The sequence below is a fragment of the Malassezia japonica genome, chromosome 5, assembly GCF_029542785.1.
Source record: "Malassezia japonica chromosome 5, complete sequence".
Lineage (NCBI taxonomy): Eukaryota > Fungi > Basidiomycota > Malasseziomycetes > Malasseziales > Malasseziaceae > Malassezia > Malassezia japonica.
In genome coordinates this window covers 621,628-646,222 of record NC_083374.1, presented here as the reverse complement: position 1 = coordinate 646,222, position 24,595 = coordinate 621,628, and the positions used below count along the sequence as shown (strand labels likewise).

Below are 24,595 nucleotides of genomic sequence, written 5' to 3'. Positions count from 1 at the left end.
TGTGGCTTAAGCGCAGGTACCCTACAGGTTACGGCTCAAAAAAAAGGCGCCGAACGAATTATGATTCGCTGCGTTCCGGCGCGGACTCGCGCCGGCCCAGCGCCAAAATCGCCTCCTCGTAGGCGGCGGGGAAGTGGTCGAGGAACATGGTCGACTGTAGATCGGGTAGGCCGAAAAACGTCAGCGGGTTCGTCACGTCGAACAGCTCGCCTTTTTCCAGCCAAAGGATGCGGCCGGCCGGCACGAGCGGACCACCAAGCGCCGTCTCGTTGCTGAGGGTTGCGTCGTCGAGCCGCTGGCGGCGACTCGACAGGGTATGTAGGTCCACCTCGCCGGGGTTCTGCGCGGAAATCCACGGCGAATTGGGTGCGTTTTGTAGCGAGTGCGCTTCGTCAAAGCGGCGCTTGGCTTGCGAGTACAGGTCGTCTTCGACCTCGCAGCGGAGGCGCCAGAAGAGATCCTCGAGCCGGCGCTTGCGGTCGAGCATCACCGCGTCCGGCCGGTCGTTGCGGCAGATCGAGAGCCAGTCCCAGTAACGCCAGAGCACGTGGACCACGGCACTCTCACGCTCGGGCGCGTGGCCGGGGTTGCTGCTGATGGTCGTCGTCTCCATCGTACGCCGGCGGCGGACACGCGTAAGGGCACCCAGGACACGGCGCAGTTCACGCACCTGGCCGTGGCCGAACCGGGGAATAATGTCGCTCCCGTAGATGATAGTCGTGACGAGGGGCACGGCGCCAAACGACGTGCGTGCAGACAAGTTTACCGATAGCGCTGCGGGGTGCGCAAAAGTAATGGCTCGGATGCGGCGGTCGCCGGGGAAGCCGCCCGTACCGACCGTGCGCCAGACGCCTTGCTTGGGGTCTGCTTGGGTATCCTGCTCGTCCATGTGGTATTCGGACAAGAGGATCGCGGCGGCACTCGCAATCGCGCCACCCAACGAGTGACCGACAAACACAAGGCCAAAGTCGGGGTGGTCGTTGAGCGTGTCGCGCAGCTTGCAAAAGAGCGTCGACCCAGGCTTGACCAGCTCGCGTGCCGCACGCCAAATGCCGGCGTGGTAGGCAAAGTGCTCCGAATGCTTTTCGCGCTCCATGCCGCGCCATTCGGGGAGCTCCGAGGTGACGTCCTCCGTGCGCAGATCCAGATCCACGACAATGTCGGCAAAACTCTGCGTGCCACGCACAGCCACACACACCACCTTGCGCCGCATGTCGCGCACAATGTAAAACGTGGGCGAGTACGTCGCTTCCACGTCCAGTGTCTGGATATCGGCGTGCAGCACATCGTCGGCATCCAGGCGCGAAAGGTGCGCAAACGTCTGCTGGGGGAATTGGCGGCCGGACGGCGTAAAGACGGGAGGTAGATCGACAATCAGGACCTGCAGACCGTACGCAGACATGGCCAGCTGCGACGCCCACTTGACATTGCGTACCAGCATGCCGTTGTCCTCGTCCCATAGACCCCGTGCGTGATCCTGCTTCTGCAAGGCCGTATCGTTCTGCAACGAGGCACGGCGCGCCTCGTGTGCTTTTGTCGCGGTTCGCGAAATCTCGAGAATGTCGTTCGTACGGCTCGTCACAACAAGGTCGTCGTCATCGTCGTCATTTTCTTCTTCGGGCTCGTCCTGCGCAGGCATGGCAGGCGTGGGGGGACAAGTCGTCGTATGCTTCCGCCAGCCAGTGAGCCGCTCGAGACCCGCACCTTGTTCCTGGAATCGCTCGCGCGTAACAGCCTGGATACAGGCCAGCTCCAGTATACCGCGAATTACTTGAAATGCGCTCAGTCCACGGCGCTTCCGGATCGCGGGAAGGCCACGTATGTGCCGGCGACGCTCACTCCGCGCTTCGTGGTCCTCGCGCGCGACGTACGCCCACTCGGATTGGAAGAATTTGTACGCTTCGTACGCACAGCGGCCCAGCACCGTCTGGCCCGTACCGTTCAGCCACAGCCAACGCAAGAACCACACCGCTTGCGACACAACTTCGTACATGTCCATGATAACGTCGAGAATGTGCGCCAGGAGAAACACGACAAAGTCGGGCACAAAAGTGACACCCACAAACAGGAACGAAATCCCGACCCACGCCGCACTGAGGTTCGCATCTCGAGCCGAAACTTCGGCGGTGATCGTAGGCGTCTGCTGACGGCTCGTCGTGTCGCTTGATGATATACTGCGCCCCGACTTGCTCGTCGCAGGCGAGCTGAGCGAATCGGACTGCGCACGATCCAGCATCACCTGTGGCGTCAGGCGGTACGTCGCTTGGGCGGCTGGCTCCGATACAGGCTCGTCTTGCTTTACAGGGCGTGGCGAGACGGGCGCGCTGACCGGCACCGCTTCGATCTCTTCCTGAATCGCGTCGGGCTTCGCCTCGTTCTTTACAGTAACATTGGGCAACGTTTCCTCCTCAATCACGCCAAACTTCTGATTGGGCTGCACCGTCGCACGGCGGCGCATGGACGGACGCTCCGCGTGCAGAGCCGACGTCTTGACATGCGACTCGTCATCGGATAGCACGCCTTGGTCTTCCACCTCGGGCTCCTTTGCCGAAAAGAGCCTCGGCGCGCGCCACTTGGAAGACCGCAAAGCGGCAATCGCTTCCTCGCGCGTGGGATTTCCTTCGTAGTTACGCTGGGAGTCGAAACCGATGCCGAGCCGCCGACGGCGCGTGGCATTGGATTCCACACGGTGCTTCTCGGAAGCCTTGGCGGAGCGCACAAAATTGGAAAAAGCCGTAAACATATCCACACGGTGCGCAGGACGATTTCGCTCGCGCAGCGAATCGAGACGCTTCTTGCGCTGCTGCTGCTCGCGCATGCGCCGAACGCCGAGCAGACCCTCAAAGCTGCGGGGGTCGCTGCCTTCGTCCAGCAGCGGAGGAGGAAGGAGCAGCCCATCGTCTACACTGTGAGCATACGAACCTGGCATCGCGACAGGCGTCGAGGGCAGCTCTTCGCCGCCCAACGGCGGAGTGGGGTGCATCTTGGGCACCTTTTTTTTCTTCTTCGCCGGCTCTTCTTCCGAAGCTACCAGAGACACAGCACGGCTCACCCAGTTGCGCACCGAGAGCAGCATAGCCCGCGTCTCGAACATGGTCAGCCAGAGCGGCATGTTCAGCGGCCAGCTCACGACCGACGTTCCTTTACCATTGCGGGCCAAACTCAGCTGGTCCAGCCGGCCTGCGCTGTCCTGGCGCAGGAACATGGCACCAATCGCCTCGAGCGCACTACCTGTGTGCTTCCTCCCGTTCTTTTGTTTGTCCGAGGGTGGGGCGGTGTTGTCGTTCCAGAGATCCTTGAGCACGGCCGGCATGGGAGGAAAGTACGAGTCCGCCTCCTCTTCTTCAGGCATGTGTTCCTCGCCTGTTTGTCCCTCGCTTGCAGCTGTGCCTGATTCAGCCGAAGACGCGCGGCGCATGGCTGTAAAGTAGCTCATATCCCCGCTACCCACAAACGAGTTGGAGCGGCTCGAGCGGGAGCGTGGCAGGGGGTGCAGATGTCCCGAGCGCGACAGGATTGCCGACGCCGTTACCACTGATGTCTTTCCGAATGCATCAGGGGGAAGCTGCATCGTGGGCTGCGGCCGAGGCGCTGCTTCGGGTGCTAGATTCGCGCTGCGTGGCGAGTGCGGCGGGGCAGCCGAGGGCTGGCGTGGCGACGCCGGATGGCCTTTTGTGGGACTTGCGAGACTGGGAAGGGAAAGAGGTTCGACGTCAGTCATGTCATTGTGCGTGGTATCTTGACTGAGTGCCGTATGAATGTTCAGCGTGGGTTTCTCAGGTTGGATATATACAGTTGGCTCGCGCCCTGCTTCCAGGTTCGGTGATAGCGACAGTGGGGAGGGCGCTCCGAGAGGAGACGCAGACCCCACCGTCGTATCGTTATCCCCTTCACCCATCCGCACAGTAAGAGCCTAGGAACGGGCAACGCAGTTTTACCTGTCGGGGTTCGGTAAGTGGGGCGAGGCGGCTCTCCCGATTCAATCGGGGCGCACAAGGGACCAAAAATTTAGGCCAGCAAGGCACCAGTGCAGGGTCTTGGCTCCTCGTCGGCCGAAAGCAGAGCGCAAAAGCATGCTGCGCCTGCCGCAGCCCTCCGGCTTGGCGGTAGCAGCTAGCTACGAGAGGGTTTGAGCGCAGTGCACGCCAAGTCTAGTTCCAGAAGGTTTTCATTGCCGCACAGATACACGCGCTAATAGTGTGTGTCTATGTGCAAAGAGACTCAGCATCATCAGGGATGCAGGCCGACAGTCTCACACCGTACTTGATACAGAATTACAAGTAGGAAGAGCATTGTTGGCGCGCCCAACGGATACGCCAACACTTTTCGCAGGGAATCATCAAATTTACGCCACAAGAGTCGAGGCGGTCGACGACTCGTACTTGAAAGTCGGCGGGACAGCGCCAGTGGTCTTGTAGTAGCGGGTCAGACGGTGGATCGTCGACTCGATGAGAATGAGGCGGAACTTGGCGTTGACGTCCTTGCGGCTGCGCTCAAGGTGCTTGCGGACGCTGACGGCGCGCTTCTGCATGGTTAGCATTGACTCCGGCGAGGAATACGTACGATGAGGTGGTAGAGGTCCTCCGGGATCTCGGGAGCGAGACCCTCGCTCTTGAGGATACGGAGGATCTTGTTACCGGTCACGAAGCGGACCTGCGCAATGCCGTGCGAGTCACGGAGCTGAGCGCCGATCTGCGAGGGGGTAACACCCTTGCGGGCGAGCTTCACGATCTGCTGCACAACCTCCTCGGGGCTGGTCTTCAGCCACGAAGGGGGAGTGCGGCGGTAAGGAAGCGCAGACGAGCTAATGCCCTTTCCCTTGGAGTACATGCGACCCATGATGTCTGTCGAAGCAAAAAGCGCCGGTCAGTATGTGCTCAACAAGAGTTTGGGTGCTTGTACAGACATTGCTAATACCATAGCGTTTGATCGCACGCCTTGGCGCAACAATCCATGCACAACACCCACTGCTGCAACGTACCAGATACTTGTCAGAGTTGAAGACCTGAATATGGTAAGGCGAACACCCCAGCGGCGCCTTCGCGAGAGGTGCAAACGTACACGTGACTTTGTACTGCACGTGAGAGAATTATAGTACAAACTGCACTGCACGTGATGAACTTGGTGCTGGCCAGGTTTTCGGGTGATATGCGCCAGGCGAGGCTCTTTGCACATCACACTTCGAGTGCAACCTTCGCAAGGTTGGTAGAAGCCGTTTGCTTGAGCAGTTGCTAACTACGATTCTAGATGAAGCTCAACGTTGCCAACCCTGCCACGGGCGCGCAGAAGTCCTTTGAGTTCCTTGACGAGCGCAATGTGTACGTGCTTTGCTTTCCGCGTAACTTGTACTAACACTTTTTAGGCGCTGCTTCTACGACAAGCGCATGTCCCAGGATGTCGAGGTCGACACCCTCGGTGACGAGTGGAAGGGCTACGTCCTCCGCATTGGCGGTGGTAACGACAAGCAGGGTTTCCCCATGAAGCAGGGTGTCCTGCTGCCCTACCGTGTCCGCCTCCTCCTCGGTGAGGGCGACTCGTGCTACCGTCAGCGCCGCACTGGTGAGCGCCGCCGGAAGTCGGTCCGCGGCTGCATCGTCGGCCCCGATATCCAGGCCCTTCACTGCATCGTCGTCAAGCAGGGTGAGCAGGAGATCCCTGGCCTGACCGATGCCGAGAGCGCCGTCCCCAAGCGTCTTGGTCCCAAGCGTGCCAACCGTACGTATCGCTTTGTGAAGTGTGGTATACTAACCTACAGACATCCGCAAGTTCTTCAACCTCTCGAAAGATGACGATGTGCGCAAGTACGTTATCCGCCGTACCATCGAGCCCAAGAAGGAGGGTGCTAAGCCCAAGACCAAGGCCCCCAAGATCCAGCGCCTCATCACTCCCCAGCGTCTCCAGCGCAAGCGCGACGCTCAGCGCGTGAAGAAGCTCCGTATCGTCAAGGCCAACCAGCAGAAGGCCGAGTACGGCGACCTTGTCGCCAAGCGCATCAGCGAGAGGAAGCAGCGCCACCTTGCCGCGGAGGCCAACAACTAAACGTCTCTGTTTAGATCTTTGCCTCTATCCAAAATACTACCGCAGCTGACTCGTGCTGCTGTTTCATGGTAATTGGCTATACGCCAATGATTTGGTCTAGGGACGATATCATCCTGGATGTAACAGTGTTACACTAGTTCCTCCTGTAGACTACGTGTCGCAGAAATGTGATGCTTTGCCTCGATTCGATGCGTGTGAGGGGGATTGTCAGAAAAAAAGGATAGAGACGTACGGCGCTATGCGTGTCGATGGGACGGAAGTACAGGCAGATGTGGCATGGCAACGGTGCATGTGCTTGCTATCTATGTCCTGCGGCCGACATCCTCATCTGGCCCTGTCGCTCTCTCTGTACGCTCCGGCTACTGCTGCTGCGCTGCTTATCCATGCACAATATGTGAAACACGACGCTTCTGACACATGTCCATAACAACCCCTCTTTCCTTCCCTCGTGTTTCAAGCAAAGAGATGCGCTATTGATGCTATTGCAATAAACAACAAAGCACGTCTCTTTCGAGTGGTATTCTTGCACACGCACGCCCGCATGTCCAGCCATGCTGTGCGGCGGCCAAGAAAGTCGATCCATGCGCCGAGCACGTAGCATGTCGTGTAGAGGCATCTTGGGGGTTATCACACGCCATGCTCAGAGCAGAATCCACGAGCGCTTATGCCAACCGGCGCTCCGTGAGCTCCTTCTGCTTCTTCTCCAGCAGCTCCTGCTGCGAGATCTTGACGCCGTGGAGCCAGTAACCAAGCGCACCAAACGCACCCGCAAACGCGGCGTGACCGCCAAAGTCTACGGCGTCAGTATCCTGTGTTTCGCGCCTTGTACGTACTGTCGAGAATGTTACGCTTCTGGATACCCAGGGCGTAGCAGCGCGCCAAAAAACCAAAGCTGGCGTAGCCGAGTGCACTCAGAACCGCAGAAGCCATGTTGGTATGTATAAAACCTCAGGTACTTTCACAGAAAAACAGCTGTGTCTTGCACACCGAGAGCCTGTGGATCCGCGACGTGAGGGGCGAGGCGCCGAGCGGGCCGCCCTGCCGACACGTTCTCTCGGCCGAATGTGGAGGCTACGGCGAGTGGCCCACCTGCTGGAGGGCCCAAGCTATGGCCTGCGCGACGTAGTACACCTCTGTGTAGGTGTTGAATGCCGCGAGCGGCGCGACGCGCAGGACATCGGGGTATCTCATATCACAAATTACACCGCGCTTCTTCTCCATGAGGTGGACGACCTGGGCCATGAGCGTGTCCTTGGAGATGGACCGTGCCACGGCGTCGCTCGCATCCGCCTCGCCCGGACGCTGCGGAGCGTTCTCGAGGAATTGCACGCAGAGCTGCGAGCCGCGCTGCTCGGGGTCTTCCGGTGTAATGAGACGTAGCTTTACGCCATACTGCTCAAAGTCCAAACCGTCCTTGCCCATGAGCAGCTCGAGGTAGGCCGTGAGACGCTGCGACTTGGCCCGCATGTGCGGCATGATGCGGCCGTAGCCCAAGGAAGAAAGCGTCTCGCGGTGTTTTGTGTCCTCGTCCGTACCGATCGTGTCGAGCTCTGCGGCGTCGTTCGGCGCGGCGGCCTTGACGCCCTCCCATACCGTCTCAAGGGAGCCGATGAGCACAGACACGTCGAGCACCGATGGGTTAGAAACCTGCCAGCCGGCAGCGCCCGGAATGGGGTCAAATTCTTCCGGCATGGTAAAGCGCGTGCTGCGGTTGTGACCCCACCAGCCAGAAGGACGCACAAGGTCCTGTGTATGCCACTTTTCGTGCAGAAACAGGCCGGCGATGCCGCCTGGGCCACCCGAGCCGTACTTGTACGAGCACCACACGGCCCAGTCGATGCCCCAGTCGTGCAAAGCAAGGGGTACGTTGAGGAAGGCATGCGCAAGGTCCACGCCCATCACCATACCTGCGTCGTGCGCCGCTTTGCAGATCGTCTCGAGCTCAAAGAGCTGGCCAGTAAAGTACTGCACGCCGCCCAGCATGATCATCGCACCCGCGTCGCCCGTGTCGGCAATGGCTTTTAGGATGTCTTCGGTGCGGATATACGACTCGCCCTCGCGCGGAGTGAGCGGCACGAGGCATGCGCGCGGATCGAGGTCATTGAGGCGGCACAGCGAGTCGAGCGCATACTTGTCCGACGGAAAAGCGCGCTTTTCGTACAGAATCTTGGTCCGCGCCCCGCCGGCCCTCGGCCGGTAAAAGGTAGCGAGCATCGTATGCAAGTTCTGCGTGAGCGTCGCCATAACCGCGACTTCGGAGCGCTTCGCGCCGACGATCTCGGCCGTGAAACGCGTCGCGCGTTCGTCGATGCTGGCCCACGGGCGCCCGTGGATATGGTCAAAGTGCCCATTGACCCCCACCGAGCCCCAAACATCCAGCTCTTCCTGCACGTACTTGCGCGAGCGCTTCGCAAGCGGGCCCAGCGAGTTTCCACAGAAGTAGTAGGCCGGTGCGTCGGCCGGGACAGAGGCGTCGCCGGTAATGTCGCGCATGCGCGGCAGCTCGTAGCCATCGCGCAGCTTGCCTAGGGGGTCGCGCTCATTGAGCTTCTCTGCGAGTGCCGCACTGTCGTATTTGTGCGGCGCGGCCGCATCGTCGAGCAACCCGTCAAGCTCCGCTCGGAACTGCTCCAGGGAAAAGGGCATGGTGGTTCAATGCAGGTGTGTTCCTTGCGCACTGTCCACCCATGGTCCTGCAGAACAAATACAAAGCGCGTGCGTCGCGGCGGTACAAGGCCAAGAAAGGCATTCCCCCGAAAGAAGGACAGCAGAAGCCGGCACAAGAGCCAGAAGAAAGCGGAGATGAGAGCGGCAGCGTGGCGTCGGACGACAGCGATGCGCCGGCGCCTGCCCAGTTCCGGCGCAGGCGGGTGCAGGACAACAGCTGGCGCTACCAAGAAGAAGAGGTCGATCCGCACGAGGGTGCGTCATTGTGCTAATGCAGAGGTTGAGCCCGAGCCCGAGGTGGACCTGAGCAAGCTGCGCGACAAAGTCGCGTCGCTCGACGTGGACGCCAAGCCGCAGTTTGACGTCGGCTCCGAAAGTGAAGAGGAGCCGGACTGGCTGCGTGATCCCCGCGCGCCGCCCAAGATGTCTAATGATGAACTCGAGATGATACGGCGCGATAAGGAGGCCGCTGATGAGGCACGAGGTAGGTCTTGCTCGCTAACGCAGCCCTCAAAGCACGCTTGAGTGCAAGTCACGTCCCCAAAGGCGGTGCGGCCGCGTGGCGGCGCACAGTACCCGGCGCGCACTCCGCCCCCCGCCCGCCCAAAGGCAGTGCGACGCAAGACGAGCACGCCACTCGCGATCCGCTGGACATTGATGCCTTCCTGGCGTCGGTCGACGAGCCACCCCCGCCGTCTCGAGTGCCGTCTCGAGCGCCATCTCAGCCACCGGCCGCATCGTCTGGGGCCATGGAAGACTACCTTGACGAACTATTAGGTGCGTAATTACATGATGTGGCAACCTTCTCCCGATTCCTTTGCAGACGGCGAATTGGGATCGTATACCTCGGCGAATAGGAGAAGGGTAGTCTTGATCGTGTCCAGGAAACGTACAACATACTCCTGCGAAAAATGATCCGAATGAATTACAGAGAGGTGCATCTGGCCAAGGAAAGTCCAGATATGGAAAGAAAAATTGAGGCTGAAGCGGTGTTTTGACATGGTGAGGCCCACGAACCAGTCCGTGACACGGATCGGCTCGTCGTGCCCCGCCACGGGGTGCTCGGCAGGGAGCAGGCGTTCGAGCACGCCCACTGAGCTGAAACCCTCCGGCGCAAGGTCCTGCGGGGGATACTCGGGGCTGAACAGACCGCCCATCATGAGAAGGGGCGTCATGCCGTCGATGCGGTCTTGCCAGTCGAGTTCTGCCTCGCGGTACATGCCTGCGAGGTTCTTGGCGAGCTTGCAAAAGACGCGCACCTGACTTAGGTCTTTTTTGGCGCGCCAGAAGCGCGTATAGCGCTCGACGCTCGCCGGGACGTAGTACGGCTCCATGACCGGCATGGTTGTTACGAAGCCCGACGTGCCGTTTCCAGCAAACTCCTTGCCCTTGTACGGCTCGACGAAGCGCGGGCGGCCGTCGACCGGCATCAAAAAGTTGGTCTGGAGCGTCTCGGGAATCGGCTGCTTGCGCCTTTTTTCGAGGTATGCGCGGCGCATCTCGATGTATGCCATGTGCCGCGCGGCATCCACAGAAAGGGTCACGGTCCAGCCCTGCGCCTTGGAGGCTCGGTATACCGAGTCTGTCTCCTCCTTGGACAGCAGAACGGTAGTATGGTGGGTGTCACACGGGCCGACGCCCGCCTCGCGGCCTTCGTCGAGGCGCAGCGAGTGCCCGCTCATAATTTTTCCAGAGCTTTTGATGCCCTTTTCGGGATCGAACACGGTGACGTCGGAGCCGTACAGCTCGTAGAGCGTCGGCGGAAGGCGCTCGACCTCTTCCCCCCACGGGAGTTGCGACGGGTGCAGCTCGTGGGTACGGGGCAAAGGAAAAGGCGCTTGCAGGCACTCGTTCACGTACGCGAGCTCCTTGCGCACGACGAGCATCTCGGTGTGCGCATCAGAGATCGAGTGCGCACAGTGCACCAGCACCGAGACCCTGTTCGTTTCGTCTGGGCGGCCCGAAAGCACGAGGTGCGTCACCTTGGCGCACTCCTCGACCTTGAGCTCGGTCAAGCCGAGCTCCTTGCGCACCGCCTCGGTGCGCTCCTCGATGGTCTGCGCGTGCTCCGCATCCGTCTTGGGCTCGTGGACGACGATTGTCTTCTCGGCCCAGCGCTCGATCTGCTCAAACGACGTCACCGGCTCGTACACGAGACACGGCAGCATCGGGATGGCGAGGTGCCCCGTCTCAATCGTCACCGCCAGGATCGGAAAGTCGAAACGCGCGCGCATGCACGCGAGCGTGAAGAGCTCCAAAAACGTCTTGCGGTCCAGCGTGCTGGGCAGCGCAAGCGTTGTTCCGGTGATCATGTCGTCGCCGCGGTACGTCCCGTGTGCGCGGCGCTCCTGGTACATCTCGCCGCCCCACAGACCGCGCGAGTACTTGCCCTGTGCCGGTCCCTCGTTCCTCTTGCGCCAGCGAAAGTCGTCGGGGTCCAGGCGGTACGGCCCCATCTCCTCCGAGAACGGCGACGGGAGACTCGCCTTGAGACCGGCCTCCGATTTAGCAGGCTTGACTAGCACCTCTTCTTCGTTTGCCATGGTATCCTCCGGCATGCTAGGGCCCGGGGCTGACACTGCCTCAGTGTTGGTCATGCAAAGCGCAATTTGGTTGGCTTGGCATCTGCGCCCCGCAGCGCCGGTGTCTCATGACCGATGCTGACCTAATATGTAGTCTGTTTTGCCGGCGCGCGGCACGCGTCGGACGCGTCTCAGCGCGCGTCCCGCGAGGGTTTCCCAGCCGATCCATCCGTGCAGGACGCATCGCACCTCGGAGAATGGAGAGCACCGCGTCGACGCCGCCGGCAAGTACGAGCGGTAGTCGCCTGCTCCCACCAGTACCTGGCCCGATATCCTCTACGCCAAATACCTCCGAGTCGTTCCGCAATGTGCGGCCGCTCCAAACAGCGTTCGCATCCAACGGCCTCGTGTCCAAGCGGCGCCGTGGGACCATGGTGGACTCCAAGTCCGAGGCGACCGTGCGGTATGGGGGCTCGGACATGGAACGTGCCTCGTCGCTCGGCTCCATGCAAAAAGAAAACAGCTTCCACCACCCGCGCCCGCTCCGTGAGGTGGTCGAGACCGCGATGGCCGAGCGCTCCTTTTCCAAAAAGAGCGTCGCGGTGATGCCCGACACGCCAGTCAAACCCTCCTTTGCTATTTCAGATGCCGCATCCGCTGCACGCGTGCACCGCCGCGGCCGGTCCATGGGCGGCCCGTTTCCGACGCGCTCGCCGCTGTTTCCCACGCCGCCCCGCTCGACCTACTTCAATGCACCGGGCACCGAGGCGCCGCGCACTCGCACCGTGCACTCGCCCACGCTGGGCATGGGCTTTCCCCGCTCCGAAGGGCCGCGCCGGCACAACCGCTCGGCCTCGGAACGCGTCCCAGCCGCAAGCGGGCTGCTCGGCCACTTGCTCGAAGAGCCGCGCCCAGCGATCGACCCGAATGACGTGTTCGAGGCGCCAGAGTCGCCGCTGCGCAACGCGCCCCCGTCCGAGAACGAGTACAATCTGCCGAGCCTCAAGCGTGAGCAGCCCGTCCGCCGCGCACGTACCGGCCACCACACGGGCGCCTTTCCGCTCCCCCGCGCCGTCCCTATGGACGAGGTGCCCGACACGCCTATGACCGAGGTGCCGACGCCTGCGCCTGCATCGGTCGCGGTCGCAACGCCGTCGGACGTGATGAACTCGCCGAACAACTGCTTTGCATCGCCGCTCATGGCGCGTGCACCGAGTGCGCGTCCTGCGCCGCTCGCCGACTCGCCGTGGATGAACACGCCGATGACGCGCGACGCGAATCCCCCGGTGCTCAACACCGGCTCGCTATACGGCTCGGAGGCGAGCCCGTCGCTAGCGCTCGGCGAGCTATCGCCGGAGGAACAGACACCGATCACGCCGACGCGCAAGCCGCCGCACCTCAAGTGGTTTGAAGCTGCGCATGCGCATTCGCCCTCGCAAGCCTATGGCGGCACAGCCGCGCGCAAGCACAAGGTGCAGCGCCCCCGGCACTCGGAGCCGGTCGACCAGTGGCAGACGCCGCCCGCGGTCAAGGTCAGTGCCGTGGCGCAGAGCGAGCCGGCTCATGCGCGGCACCGGCAGTCGACGCAAAGCATATTTGAGGACCAGTTTGTGACCGAGTCCACGCTCGGCCAGGGCGAGTTTAGCGAGGTGGTAAAGGTGCGCGAAAAGTCTACCGGGCACGTCTCTGCCGTGAAGCGCATGAAGCGCGCGTTCCTCGGGCCAAAAGACCGCATCCGCCGCCTAGAGGAAGTGGATGTGCTTTGTCTCTTGAGGCAAAACCGCAGCACATGGCACGACCCCTTCTTTGGCGCGGAAGGCGTCGTGGATCTGCTGAGTGCATGGGAAGAGGACGGGTTCCTCTATCTCCAGACGGAGCTGTGCCCCCTCGGCTCGCTCGCGTTTGTCCTCGCCGAGTACGGCCGTCAGGTGGGCGCACTCGACGAGGCGCGCCTCTGGAAAGTCCTGGCGGAGCTCGCCGCGGGCGTCGATTACATCCACAGGTGCGGCGTGCTGCACCTCGATTTGAAGCCCGCCAATATCCTCATCACGGAAATCGGCAGCCTGAAGATTACCGACTTTGGCATGGCAACGCGCTGGCCTCGATGCACCGCCAAAGAGATTGTCGCAGGCGCCCATCTCGAAACCCGCAAGTTTATGCCGCGCGACGGCGAGAGCGCGAGCGATCTGTCGTTCACGCCTCCGTCCTCGCCCCTGCACCAGGCGCCGGCGCCGTGGGGCCTCCCGGCGCAGGCGGGACAGGGCACGTTTGCGTTTAGTGCGCCGCAGAGCTCGTGGGGCGACGCGCCCGAGCGGCCGCGCCGCCGCGGCATGCGGCAGCACCGCAAAGGCTCGCAGGTCCTCTCGCTCGAGCGCGAAGGCGACCGAGAGTACATTGCTCCGGAGGTGATCTTTGAGTCCAAGTACGGTAAGCCTGCCGATCTCTTTTCGCTGGGCTTGATCTTGCTCGAGGCTGCGTGCAGTGTCGAGATCCCGGACAATGGCGAGCCGTGGCACAAGCTACGGTGCGACGACTTCTCCGACGTGCAGCTTGATATGCTGAGCCCCGCGATGCAGAGCGTGATTACCGCGCTCCTGTCTTCGCAGCCCTACTTACGCCCGACCGCAGACGACCTGATGCAGCTCCCGACGCTCGCTGTGGTGCGCGACCGAATGCGCCGTGGCCTCAAAGCGAACGAGCTCGACCAGCTCCCGGCGTTCAGCGCCGAAACAGAGAATGGCGCGCCGTACCCCCTTCCCGCCTCCAAGTACTATGCCCCCCCTGCCTCGCATGACCTTGATAGCGAGCGCATGGTCGTCCGTTTCCGCGGCGCAATGATTCAGGAGGACGAAATCGCGTTTATGACCGAGGTCCTCCGCGCCGCCGACCACGCCGACCACGCCTCGCCGGATACCTCTACATCGCTCATGACCGAGGACGCTTTTGAGGAGCCCCAGACTGTCGATACGTTCCTGTCCCCCAGCGCGTGCATGCCTGATACCCACCAGGGTATGGACATAGACAAGGTGTCCTTCTTGGGCGACCGCGCTTTGTAGATCTAACGACGACTCCACATGGACGCGTTCCGCATCGCGGTGCCCCATTGCCCCGACGGGGGTTTCTTGTACATCCCCGAGTTTGTGTCGAGCGACGAGGAGGCGTACCTCGTGCGCAAGGTAGGCCGCACGGCTGACGCAGATCGACGAGGCGCCGCGGCCAAAGTGGAAGCAGCTCGCGCACCGCAGGTAGGTAGCTGCCCCCTGACCCAGGCTCCAGTACTGGGGCGGCCAGATTGCCGAGCGCTCGGGCATGCTCGTCCCCGAGACGCTTCCTCCCTTCTTTACCCAGTTTCCTCCGCTGGTTGAGCGCCTGCGTGACACGGGCGTGTTCTCGGGGAGCAAGCACCAGCAGCCGAACCACTGCCTCGTGAACGAGTACGAGCCGGGGCAAGGTATCATGGCGCACAAGGACGGCCCCGCGTACTTCCCAGCCGTCGCGACCATCTCCCTCTGCGCCCCCATCCTACTAGATTTGTACGAGCCCAAAGTGGACGGCACGTTGCCCCCCGAGCCCGCCTTTTCGATCCTGCAAGAGCCCCGCAGCCTGTTGATTACCTATGGCGCGGCCTATACCCAGTACCTGCACGGTATCGCCGAGCGCGACGTCGACACGCCTGCGGACCTCGCGCGCGTATGCAATGTCGACCGCCTCGGCGACGCGGCGCTGCGGCAGGTCATCGAGCGTGCACAGGCCACGTCGACAAGCGTGCCGCGCGCCCGCCGAGTGAGCCTTACCTTTCGTGATGTAGAGCGTGTTGCGCCGTCGCTGCGCCTACGGTAGCTACGAAAAGAGCAGCTTGAGCTCCTCGTTCCTGTTGCGCTTCGCATCGTCGCCCGTAAGGCGGCGGGCGCCGACGCGGTTGGCAAGCTCCGTCTTGCGGCGCTGCAGCTCGAGCATCTGCTCTTCGATGCTCTTGTGCACGATAAACTTGGTCATTACGACCGGGCGCTGCTGGCCAAGGCGGTAGATACGGTCCAATCCCTGGTTCTCCACCGCAGGGTTCCAGTAGGGGTCCATGAGGTACGCGCGGCACGCCGACACGAGGTTCAGACCAAAGCCACCCGCGCGCAGACTCACGAGGAACACCTCGACGCTCGGATCGGATTTGAACGCCTGCAGCGCCTCTTCGCGCTGCCCGCGGCTCATCGTACCGTCGAGCTGGCGGTGTTTGATGCCGGCGTGGCTGAGCGCGCCGCCGATCTTGTCCAGCATGCGCGTCCATTGCGAAAAGACGACCGACTTGACCGGGTGGCGCCCTTTCTGGTCGACGTCTTCCACGGCACGCACCTCGACGAGCGGCGATTGCTCGTCACTGCCGGCCGCGATGACATGCTCGAGCACCGGCGCCTCGGGGTCGTACAGCTGCGACGAGGGATTGCACTTGGCAAACGGCAAGAGGTCCATCATCAGCGCGCGTACCTTGGTGCTCCACGTTTCCGGCCACGATGCAGGGTCGTCCGGGCGGAAAAGCGCCGCAAGCTTGGGTTGCGCCTTTTCGTCGAGCGCGGCAAGGAGGCGCGAGCCGTTTTCCTTCTCCGGCGCAACACCCGACTCGGCAAGATCCGCGTCGGCGGGCGTCAGCGCGACCGCGTCGAGGATCAGGTGCAGCTCTGTGCCGCAGCACGGGCATGGCTCGCGCGTCTCTTTACTCGGCTTCGGCCAGCCGTGACCGACCTGCGACTGGAAGCACTGCGAGCAGAACGTGTGTTGGCACCGCGTCACGACCGGGAGCTTGGGATCGTTCTTGCGCGGCGCGCCGTCCATCTCGTCGGCGGGCGCGGCGAGACTCGGGAGCTCCGTGCCGCAGTTGTTGCACTGTGCCAGCATGCTGTCGCTCAGGAGCATGAAGAACTCGGCGGCGCGGCGGCGTGTGAGGCCGTCGTCGCGGATCGCACTGGAAAGGTCCTCCATGCCGAAGCGTGCGCGGCCCGAGTCCATCGAGTCCTCGACGAGCTCGGCGTGGTCGCACATCATGCGCAGGATCAGAATCTCGTGCAGGATTGTTGCATAGTTCACGCCCACCGTTCCATCGGCAACGTGCTCCTCAAACTCTTCGCGGAAGCGCGAGTGCAGGCGCTGGTACTTGGTGCGCTCCGCCTCGCTCAGCGCAAGCTTCACGACACGCGAGGCCTTGGGCGGCAGCGCAAGGATCAGGCTGCCGTCGGGGCGGCGGTCCGTCTTCATGCGGCGCAGCGTAAGGAACTTCATAATGGTCTGTACACGAACGAGCGACGTAGGGTCCAGTAGCTCGTCGTCCTTGCTGCGCGATTGGTTGAGGTACAGATGCTTTTTGTCCCGGCAGAACCGGTTCCACACCGTCCTGTCCGAGAAGGGATCGAGACGCAAGAAGAGGATCAGTGCGTACAGGTCGTCGAGCTTGTTCTGGATCGGCGTACCCGTGAGGCAGATGCGGCGCGGTGCCGACAGGTTGCACACCGCCTTGGACTGCCAGGTGCGCGACTCCTTCACAATGTGCGCCTCGTCGAGCACGATGCGGAACCACTCGATGCGCTGGCAGGTATTCGGCGCCTCGTTCATCTTGCGCCGCTTCTTGGTGACCGGGGCGCCATCCGCGTCGATCTCGAGCAGGTCGTCGTCCTTGTCGCCCTTGCCCGCCGCTGCGGCCCACGTCGTCTGATTCGAAAACTCGGAGCCGAGCGTAGAGTATGTCGTGATCACCACGTCGTAGTCTGCAAGAAGATGAGGATCGGTGAGGCGGCCGCTGCCGTGGTATACATAGATCGAGGGCTGGTTCTGGGGGTCCCAGTGCTCGCGGATCTGCGACTCCCAGTTGGAGACGATCGACAGCGGGCAGACGAGCAGTGTCGCGCGGCTGCGGCAGCGCAGCTCTTCGCGCCGTGCCTGCTCGGCCGTGCGCCGGTTGCGCGAGTCGCCAACGAGCTGCGGCTCGTCGTCGCTCCAGACGTCCGGCGCCAGCGGCGAGTGCCCAAACACATGCGCCTCGGCCATGGTCTTGGCGATGACCGAGATGACGGTGATCGTCTTGCCGAGACCCATATCGTCGGCGAGGATCGCTCCGCGGCAGATTCCCGGCGTGCGGTTGAGTGTCGTCTGCGTGACAATGTTTTGGAAGCGCTGAATACGTCCGCCAGCCTGCTGCGCGACGGTCCATAGGGAAATGTGGTTGGTATCGTCGGATCCATCTGTATTCAGCAGTTCTTCAAAGCGGCGCTCGCGCTCACGCTCAAGCAAAAAGGTCAGTGCCTGCTTCTGGTGTGTAAAGAGCTTGGCAGAAATGAGGGGCCCGGGATCCGTCTCGCCGAGATTCTCGCTGCCCTTCAGGCTGTCGTACACCGAGTTGATCTGCGCCTTTTGCTCTTCCTCGAGCATCTCTTTCGACATGGGCGTGCCGCCCAGCGAGCCGATCGAGTTGTACGTCTCGGCGGTGCTCATGTACGGCGTGTAGAGCGGCGCAGTGTACCGCGGGCGCTGGCGCCGCGGCTGGATCTCCTCCGGATTGAGTAGCTTGGGCATATCGGGAAAGTCGCTCGCGTTGTACGCGTCCGGCGTCTCGAGGTAGATATCCGAGCGCGTGAGCGAGCCGACGACGATCGGGACGCTAGCGTCCGGAACAAAGAGCAGCGTCTCGATCGACTGCGTAAAGTTTTGTGCCTTGGTCGGTGATACGAGTTTGCAGCGCGAGATCGTCATGAGCTGGTCCTGTCCAGTAAAGTACTCGACGATCTTGCTGTACTTGTCGGAGAGCGTGCCAAACTCGTTCAGGATTTCGGGCTTGTTGTTGGGGTCGCTCGGCGCGAGGTCCGACGGCCCCGGGAGCAGCGTCGATACAGACATTCCCAGGCGCTGATTGCCAGTGATCGCGCCCTGCTTGGCGCCCTCGTGAATCGCCACAGGGCGATAGCCTGGCTCGCCCCAGAACGTGAGACTCTCCCATTCCGGGTCCACGTCCGGGTACTCGCCCGGGAGCCCCTGCAGCTGCAGCTCGGGCGGCAACCCATACATGCACAAGACCGAAGGATAGATGATCCCGATGCACACCCACTTGGGCGGCATGTGCGCCCCCCGCTGCGGCGGCACGTAGGCATTGCGGCGCAGCGGCGGCGTCGGCGCGATGCGTGTCTCGACGAGGATCGGCTCATCGATATCGTCGTCGTCTTCCGTCGTGAGGTCGATCGGAGTGCCGTACGAGTTCTGTACATACTCGAGCTGGGGCTGCCAGTCCTGTCCCTGGGCAGCGGCTTCGAGGAGTTTCTGGGTCGCTTCCAGCGCGTCAAAGGATTGGTCCTGCCATCCTGTAGGCAAGAGATTGGCGTCGCTCGCACCAGCGGTGGCGTCGAACGGTAGCTGGCTATTATACTCGTCCATCCTCGTCACACCCTCGCCAATCGCATTCTAGCGCCGCGACGCGACACTCTCGTGCCGCGGCCGTCGACGACGCCACCCTTGCGGATCACGTGATGCAAGAAGCGGAGGTATCACGTGGATCTACCCCATTCGCCACCGCCACCATGCACGCCCCGAAACTCTGGGTGGCACTTGCGCTGTGCACTGCGCTGAGCCAGGCGCACGGCGCCTACGCTGAAAACTCTGTCAAAGACTCGCTGCTGGGCGGCGTGCGTTCGTCGCTCGGGCTCGTGTGGCAGTCCGCCACCGGCCTGTCTGACCGCCTCACCGCCCCGCCGTCCTGGGTCGATAAGGTGGCGGATGCCGAGTACGAGCTGGCGGACCGCATCAAGTCGGCCTTTGGCGAGGACACGCCCGATTGGATGATGAAGGGCATGGAGATCGTTGATGGCATCAAGTGTACGTATTGAGAGCTGACCCAGTCCAAAAGCTCGTCCACCCCGCATTTCCCGACTACCAGTTGCGTGTGAGCGAATCGGAGGACAGCAAGGCACCGTTCTGCGACCCCGATGTGAAGCAGATTTCGGGCTACCTCGACATTCGTGAGGATGCGCACCTCTGGTTTATTCTGTACGAGAGTCGCTCGCAGCCCCGCAAGGACCCGCTGGTGATGTGGCTCAACGGCGGTCCCGGCTGCTCGTCGTCGACCGGTATGCTCTTTGAGCTTGGCCCGTGCAACATTGCCGACCAGGGCGATTCGCTCGAGTACAACAAGTACTCGTGGAACTCCAAGGCGAACCTCTTGTTCCTCGACCAGCCGCTGCAGGTCGGTTACTCGTACTCGGACTCGGGCGAGGTGATCGACAACTCGGTCAAGAGCGCCGAGGACGTGTACGCGTTCCTCCAGCTGTTCCTCACTCGCTTCCCCAAGTACGCCGACCTTCCTTTCACGGTCGCCGCCGAGTCGTACGGTGGCCACTACGCCCCCCACATTGGTGCCGAAATCCACAAGAAGAACAAGGAGCTGGCCGAGAGTGCCGCCACGAGCAGCGCTACGCCCCGCGTCCACGTCAACCTCGAGTCACTGATGATTGGCAACGGTCTCACGGATCCTGCGGTGCAGTTCCTCTCTGTGCCCGACTTTGCGTGCTCGGAGAAGAACAAGTACCGCCTGTTTGAGCCGGGCAGCGAGACGTGCGAGTCGCTGTACAGCAAGGCCAACACCTGTGGCACGCTCATGCAGCAGTGCGAGCGCTTCCAGTCGCGCATTGTCTGTGTGCCTGCGGCGCTCTACTGCTGGGGTTCGCTCTACGGCCCGGTGCAGGACCTCGGTGTGAACATGTACGATGTGCGCATGAAGTGCGACCGCGAGGTGGACGGCGATCTGTGCTACCCCCAGATGGGCTACATCGAGACGCTGATGAACAAGCCCGCGATCAAGAAGCAGCTCGGCGTCCCGAGCTCGGTCGACTTCCAGAGCTGCAACATGGAGCTCAACCAGCAGTTTATGATGCAGGGCGACTCGATGGTGAACAGCGCCGCGCTGCTGCCCCCTCTGCTCGAGGACGGCATCCGCGTGCTGATCTACGCGGGTGAGACCGACTTTATGTGTAACGCCATGGGCAACCACGACTGGGTGCTCGACTTCCCGAACGCCTTCCACGAGGAGATCAACAACGCGACCGAGGTACCGCTCTACACATTCGCCAAGGGCATCAAGCCCAAGCGCGCGGGCTGGGTCATCAAGGCCGGCGACCACGCGGGCAACCTGACGTTTGCCTGGATCGAAAACGCGGGCCACATGGTGCCGCACGACCAGCCCGCGGTTGCGCTCAACATGCTCAACCGCTGGGTCGCAAACAAGGACCTGACTTCTTTCACGCCGTAGGGACATAGCACAGGGTAGGATCGGGCGATCGGGCCTATGACGACCATGAGCAACGCAGCGCCGGCCTTTGGGCTCGCCGCGCTGCTGGATACCCTCGCTGCCGCGACGTCGACGTCGGACGTGGCGACGCTGCAGCGCGCAAACGAGCAGCTGGATGAATGGGAGACCGACTCATCGTACTGGGAGGCGCTCGTGCACATTGCACTCGACCGGAATACCACGTCGACCCACGACGACATTCGCCGCCTCGCCATCATCCGCTTCAAAAATGGCGTGCTGAAGTACTGGCGCCCGCGCATCACACGCCATGGTACCGTGAAGATATCGAATGAGGCCAAGGAGCGCATCCGCTCAGCGCTCCTCAGCGTCCTGCACGAACCGGACCGGACGGTCGCGCTGCAGGCCGCCGTTGCCATCGCCAAGATTGCGCGCATCGATTACCCCGGCGAGTGGCCGAACCTGATTCCCCTTGTGCGCGAGGCTATCGAGTCCGCCGCGCACACCATCCACGAAGCGGCCGCATCGAACGCTGGGATGGACCATACGGCGCCGGCGACGCTGCTCTTGCTGCGTGCCTCGGACGTGTTGCGGCAGTGCCTCAAGGAGTTTGAGACGGTGCGTGTGCTTGCAGGCAAGATGCGCATGACCGAGCTCGCACGCGCACTCCTCCCGGCGCTCCAGCCGACGTTTGAGCAGTTGTTCCAGGAAACGTTCGCCGTGCAGGGCGACCGCAGTGTGCAGGCCGTCGTGCAGTGGGCATTGGTGCCGGGTGCACACGAGCGCATCCGCGCGAGCCACCTGCTCTTCAAGGTGCTCCAGCGCCTCGCACTGGCCGACACCGGCATGATCTCGGCGCAGATCCAGCAGAGCAAGGGCAAGGGCGAAAATCTCGCCTACCTCTTTTTTGTGTGCACGCCCCGCCAGCTCGAGAGCATCACGGAGCTGCGCCACTTTGTCGTCGAGGCCGCGCCGCGTCATCCAGAGCTCGCACCACTTGCCTCGCCACTGACCAAGCACATGGTCGTCTACGCAAAGTTCCACCTCGCGCTCATCGCCAAGATGCACAACAAGGTCGCCAGCTGGCCGGGCTGGGCGGACGTTGCGTGGTGGTACTGGAGCGTGCTGCGCTCCGCGGCGCAGAGCGGCGCGGCGACGGCCCTGCGCAAGCCCGAGGCGGCGTCCGACGACGCAGACGCGGTGCCGTACCCTTACCGCTGGCTCGTGCTTGCGCTCGTGCTCCTGCGCACGACCCTTATGGCATGGCGCCGCAACCGTCCGGCAGACACGCCCTTTGTTGGCGTGCAGGGTGCGCAGTTTGAACTCGACGCGGTCGATGTCCTTCTCGGCACGTACCTGCGCCTCACCCCGGACGACCTCGCGCGCTGGGAGGAGAACGCAGAAGAGTTTGCGATCGAAGAGACGCAGGCGGATCCTGACCTGGACATTCGGCCCGCTGCCGAGCGCCTGCTCATGGCGTTGTCCGAGTCGTGCATTCGCAGCGTGCGGGCGGGCGTCACGTCCGATATGCTCCCGAACGTCTCCGAGACGGTCTTTCAGCGCTTCGAGGCATCGGCAAGCTTGGATACGCGCACGCTCGATGCGGTGCTCCAGCGCGATGCGATCTACACGGCGCTGGGCCTGTGCCGCGACCAGCTCGACCCTAATCTCACCGAGGACGACGAGGAGCTCGGCGGCGCGTCGCTTGGGCCCCATAATATCAACCGCATGTCGGACGCAATCGGCACGCGCTTTGTCCCGGAAGCTCTGCTGGGCCCGCCGGCGGTGGATGCGACGTGGGTCGTGATGCGCCGCCGCATCGCGTGGCTCCTCTGGGAATGGAGTGAGCACGTCTTTACCGAGACACGCCCGGCCGTGTACGGCGTGCTTGTCCAGCTCCTCGCCAAAGATCCGGGCCGCACCGACGCGGCAGTGCAGCTCGCTGCCGCGCGCTCGCTCATGGCACTCGCCGATACGCTCGAGTTCGACGCGGACACCTTTGAGCCGTTCCTCGGCGACGCACTCGCTGGCCTCGTGTGCCTGATCGCCGATAGCGACCTCACCGAGGTGGGCAGCATTCGCACCGTCGCCTCGACGCTCTCAGTACTGATTGAGCGCGTGGGGCCGCGTGCCGTGCCGTATGCACCCCGCCTCGTGCAGCTTGTCCCAATGCTCTGGGGGCACGACGATCCGGAAGCGCGTGCCAAGCCAAGCATCCTCGAGTTCCTCAGCAAGCTTGCAGCGGCCATCGGGCCATCGCTCAAGGACGCAAACGACGCCGTGCTCCAGCAGCTGCATGCGACGGTCGCGTACGTTGTGCGCGATAGCCTCACGCCTGCGCTTGCACCGCTGCTTGGCTACGATGCGCTGCTGCTCTACGTGCACACGCTGCAGTCCACGCGGCACCTCTCGCAGGAGCTTTTTACGCTCGCCGAGGTCGCCGTGCCGCTCGTACTGCAGCCAGACTACTCGCCACTCGTGTGCCGCTTGTGGGAGGAGCTGTGTCTCTTGGTGCCCATCGATGCGCTCCAGCACTATGGTGCTGCAGTCTACGGCGCGCTCGCGACGCTGTTTGCCGACCGGGATAGCCCAGTGGTCGTCGCACCGCTCGGTGCGATCGAGTGCCACTTGCGTGCGCTCACTGCAGCCGAGCGCCCCGAGGTGCTGCGCTACTTTGTCGAGCTCTTGCACAGCACCAACCTTTTTGCGATGCTCCTCGCGACGCTGGTGCGTGGCGAAGAGTCGGCGGTCATTGCGACGCAGTTTGTGTGTGTGCTGAGCCGCCTCGCGTACGCGCTCCCTGCGCCTTACTTCCACGAGCTGGTGCGTGCGAGCGCGCCGACTGTCGCCCAGACGCTGCACGATATGCCCAAGGTGCAGCAGTGCCTGCAAGGCGGGTTCGCAGGCGGCCTCTGGACGCTCGTCCTTCCGGACATGATCCGACGCGTGGAAAACATGGCGACGATGCGCAAAATGAAGATCACTGCCTTGGGCACCGCAAACATCCTGCGGGGTGCGACCGCTGCCGAAGATGCACCGATCCTTGCGCTGCTGCCTGATATGGTCGGCGTGTGGACCGACGTGCTGGGCCAGGTCGTGGAAGATGCGGAGGGGAACTCGACGATGTACGAACGCGAGCTCTCACCGGACCGTGCGTTTGGCAACGAGGACCTGGAAGAAGAGCTTGACTTGGGCCTGACGGGTTCGGGCTTCGGCGCGCTCGAGGACACGACGCCGGCAGCACGCCGCTCCGAAGAGCTCCTCGCGCGTGACCCGGTGGTCACCGAGCCGCTCCGCCCATACATCTCGTCTGCGCTCAACACGGCGCTCGCCGACCACCCAGAGCATACCCAGAGCGGTGCTATTTTGCACCAAGCGCTCGCAAGCATCGATCCTATGGTGCTCGACGTGCTGCACAAGGACCTTGTCCAGCCGCCGGTGTCGAGCTAATACATAAAAAAGGTGCTGTCAACCGTCGCGTAGGCACGTAGCCCACCTGCGACATTGACAATCGTCCGCTCAGGGAGCACAGTCTGCAAGAGGTGCACGGCCTCGCGTGAGTCGTTTCCAGAGCGGCACACGACCAGAACAGGCTGTGTCCCAGGGAGCGCACGCGCAGCTCTCGCCACGTCCCTGCGCAGGGTATGGATGGGTATATGGACCGATGGCAGCGACGAGAGCGCATACTCGTGCTCCGGGCGCACATCGAGCACCAATGCGTCGCCTTCAGGCAACGATCGCGTCTGCAGCATGTCCGGGGGGACGCTGCGCACGTCCCACGTAGGTGCAGAGGTGAGCTGGCAAAACGACACATAATCTTCGTGGGTCAGATCCGTGATACGCTTGACCAGCGCCGGATCGCCACATGCCCGGCACTTTTTGAGCTGGCGGGGGCGCACACGCACCGTCCGAAAAGGCGTCGCACCGAACGGTGACGCAAAGAGCATCGTCGGCTGCGTCTTTTCGCCCACACCGGTCAGCAGCTTGATCGCTTCGAGGGCTTGCAGTGTGCCAATGAGGCCCGTGACAGGGCCAAGCACCCCTCCATCGTCGCACGACTGTGTGTGCTCAGGCCGCGGCGCCTCGGGAAAGAGAC

General features: G+C 62.6%; 11 protein-coding genes across 11 annotated transcripts; 5 read left to right on the top strand and 6 right to left on the bottom strand.

Moving 5' to 3' along the window:
* Window positions 1-58: 58 nt before the first annotated feature.
* Window positions 59-3,571, bottom strand: MJAP1_003106 (uncharacterized protein; the record flags this gene model as incomplete). The annotated part of the gene is given in 2 exon segments (XM_060267035.1): window positions 59-2,906; window positions 2,919-3,571. The coding sequence occupies 2 exon segments, from the start codon at window positions 3,569-3,571 to the stop codon at window positions 59-61; spliced, it is 3,501 nt and encodes a 1,166-aa protein (XP_060123018.1).
* Window positions 3,572-4,345: 774 nt separating this feature from the next.
* Window positions 4,346-4,839, bottom strand: RPS13 (ribosomal 40S subunit protein S13; the record flags this gene model as incomplete). Its single annotated transcript, XM_060267034.1, has 2 exons — window positions 4,346-4,525; window positions 4,564-4,839. 2 exons carry the CDS (start codon window positions 4,837-4,839, stop codon window positions 4,346-4,348), a joined length of 456 nt encoding a protein of 151 aa, XP_060123017.1.
* A 408-nt stretch (window positions 4,840-5,247) lies between these two features.
* On the top strand, window positions 5,248-6,039 carry RPS6 (40S ribosomal protein S6; the record flags this gene model as incomplete). Its single annotated transcript, XM_060267033.1, has 3 exons — window positions 5,248-5,318; window positions 5,363-5,715; window positions 5,756-6,039. 3 exons carry the CDS (start codon window positions 5,248-5,250, stop codon window positions 6,037-6,039), a joined length of 708 nt encoding a protein of 235 aa, XP_060123016.1.
* A 662-nt stretch (window positions 6,040-6,701) lies between these two features.
* Window positions 6,702-6,969, bottom strand: MJAP1_003103 (uncharacterized protein; the record flags this gene model as incomplete). The annotated part of the gene is made up of 2 exons (XM_060267032.1): window positions 6,702-6,832; window positions 6,873-6,969. 2 exons carry the CDS (start codon window positions 6,967-6,969, stop codon window positions 6,702-6,704), a joined length of 228 nt encoding a protein of 75 aa, XP_060123015.1.
* Window positions 6,970-7,110: 141 nt separating this feature from the next.
* Window positions 7,111-8,685, bottom strand: BNA5_2 (kynureninase; the record flags this gene model as incomplete). Its single annotated transcript, XM_060267031.1, has 1 exon — window positions 7,111-8,685. The coding sequence occupies one exon, from the start codon at window positions 8,683-8,685 to the stop codon at window positions 7,111-7,113; it is 1,575 nt and encodes a 524-aa protein (XP_060123014.1).
* A 946-nt stretch (window positions 8,686-9,631) lies between these two features.
* Window positions 9,632-11,264, bottom strand: MJAP1_003101 (uncharacterized protein; the record flags this gene model as incomplete). The annotated part of the gene is made up of 2 exons (XM_060267030.1): window positions 9,632-9,647; window positions 9,706-11,264. 2 exons carry the CDS (start codon window positions 11,262-11,264, stop codon window positions 9,632-9,634), a joined length of 1,575 nt encoding a protein of 524 aa, XP_060123013.1.
* Window positions 11,265-11,659: 395 nt separating this feature from the next.
* Window positions 11,660-14,249, top strand: SWE1 (non-specific serine/threonine protein kinase; the record flags this gene model as incomplete). The annotated part of the gene is made up of 2 exons (XM_060267029.1): window positions 11,660-14,214; window positions 14,237-14,249. The coding sequence occupies 2 exons, from the start codon at window positions 11,660-11,662 to the stop codon at window positions 14,247-14,249; spliced, it is 2,568 nt and encodes an 855-aa protein (XP_060123012.1).
* Window positions 14,250-14,302: 53 nt separating this feature from the next.
* Window positions 14,303-15,068, top strand: MJAP1_003099 (uncharacterized protein; the record flags this gene model as incomplete). The annotated part of the gene is made up of 3 exons (XM_060267028.1): window positions 14,303-14,404; window positions 14,427-14,473; window positions 14,498-15,068. The coding sequence occupies 3 exons, from the start codon at window positions 14,303-14,305 to the stop codon at window positions 15,066-15,068; spliced, it is 720 nt and encodes a 239-aa protein (XP_060123011.1).
* On the bottom strand, window positions 15,069-18,635 carry MJAP1_003098 (1-phosphatidylinositol 4-kinase; the record flags this gene model as incomplete). The annotated part of the gene is made up of 1 exon (XM_060267027.1): window positions 15,069-18,635. The coding sequence occupies one exon, from the start codon at window positions 18,633-18,635 to the stop codon at window positions 15,069-15,071; it is 3,567 nt and encodes a 1,188-aa protein (XP_060123010.1).
* A 143-nt stretch (window positions 18,636-18,778) lies between these two features.
* MJAP1_003097 (carboxypeptidase C) lies at window positions 18,779-20,502 on the top strand (the record flags this gene model as incomplete). Its single annotated transcript, XM_060267026.1, has 2 exons — window positions 18,779-19,073; window positions 19,097-20,502. The coding sequence occupies 2 exons, from the start codon at window positions 18,779-18,781 to the stop codon at window positions 20,500-20,502; spliced, it is 1,701 nt and encodes a 566-aa protein (XP_060123009.1).
* A 45-nt stretch (window positions 20,503-20,547) lies between these two features.
* Window positions 20,548-23,949, top strand: MJAP1_003096 (uncharacterized protein; the record flags this gene model as incomplete). The annotated part of the gene is made up of 1 exon (XM_060267025.1): window positions 20,548-23,949. One exon carries the CDS (start codon window positions 20,548-20,550, stop codon window positions 23,947-23,949), a length of 3,402 nt encoding a protein of 1,133 aa, XP_060123008.1.
* Window positions 23,950-24,595: the final 646 nt, after the last annotated feature.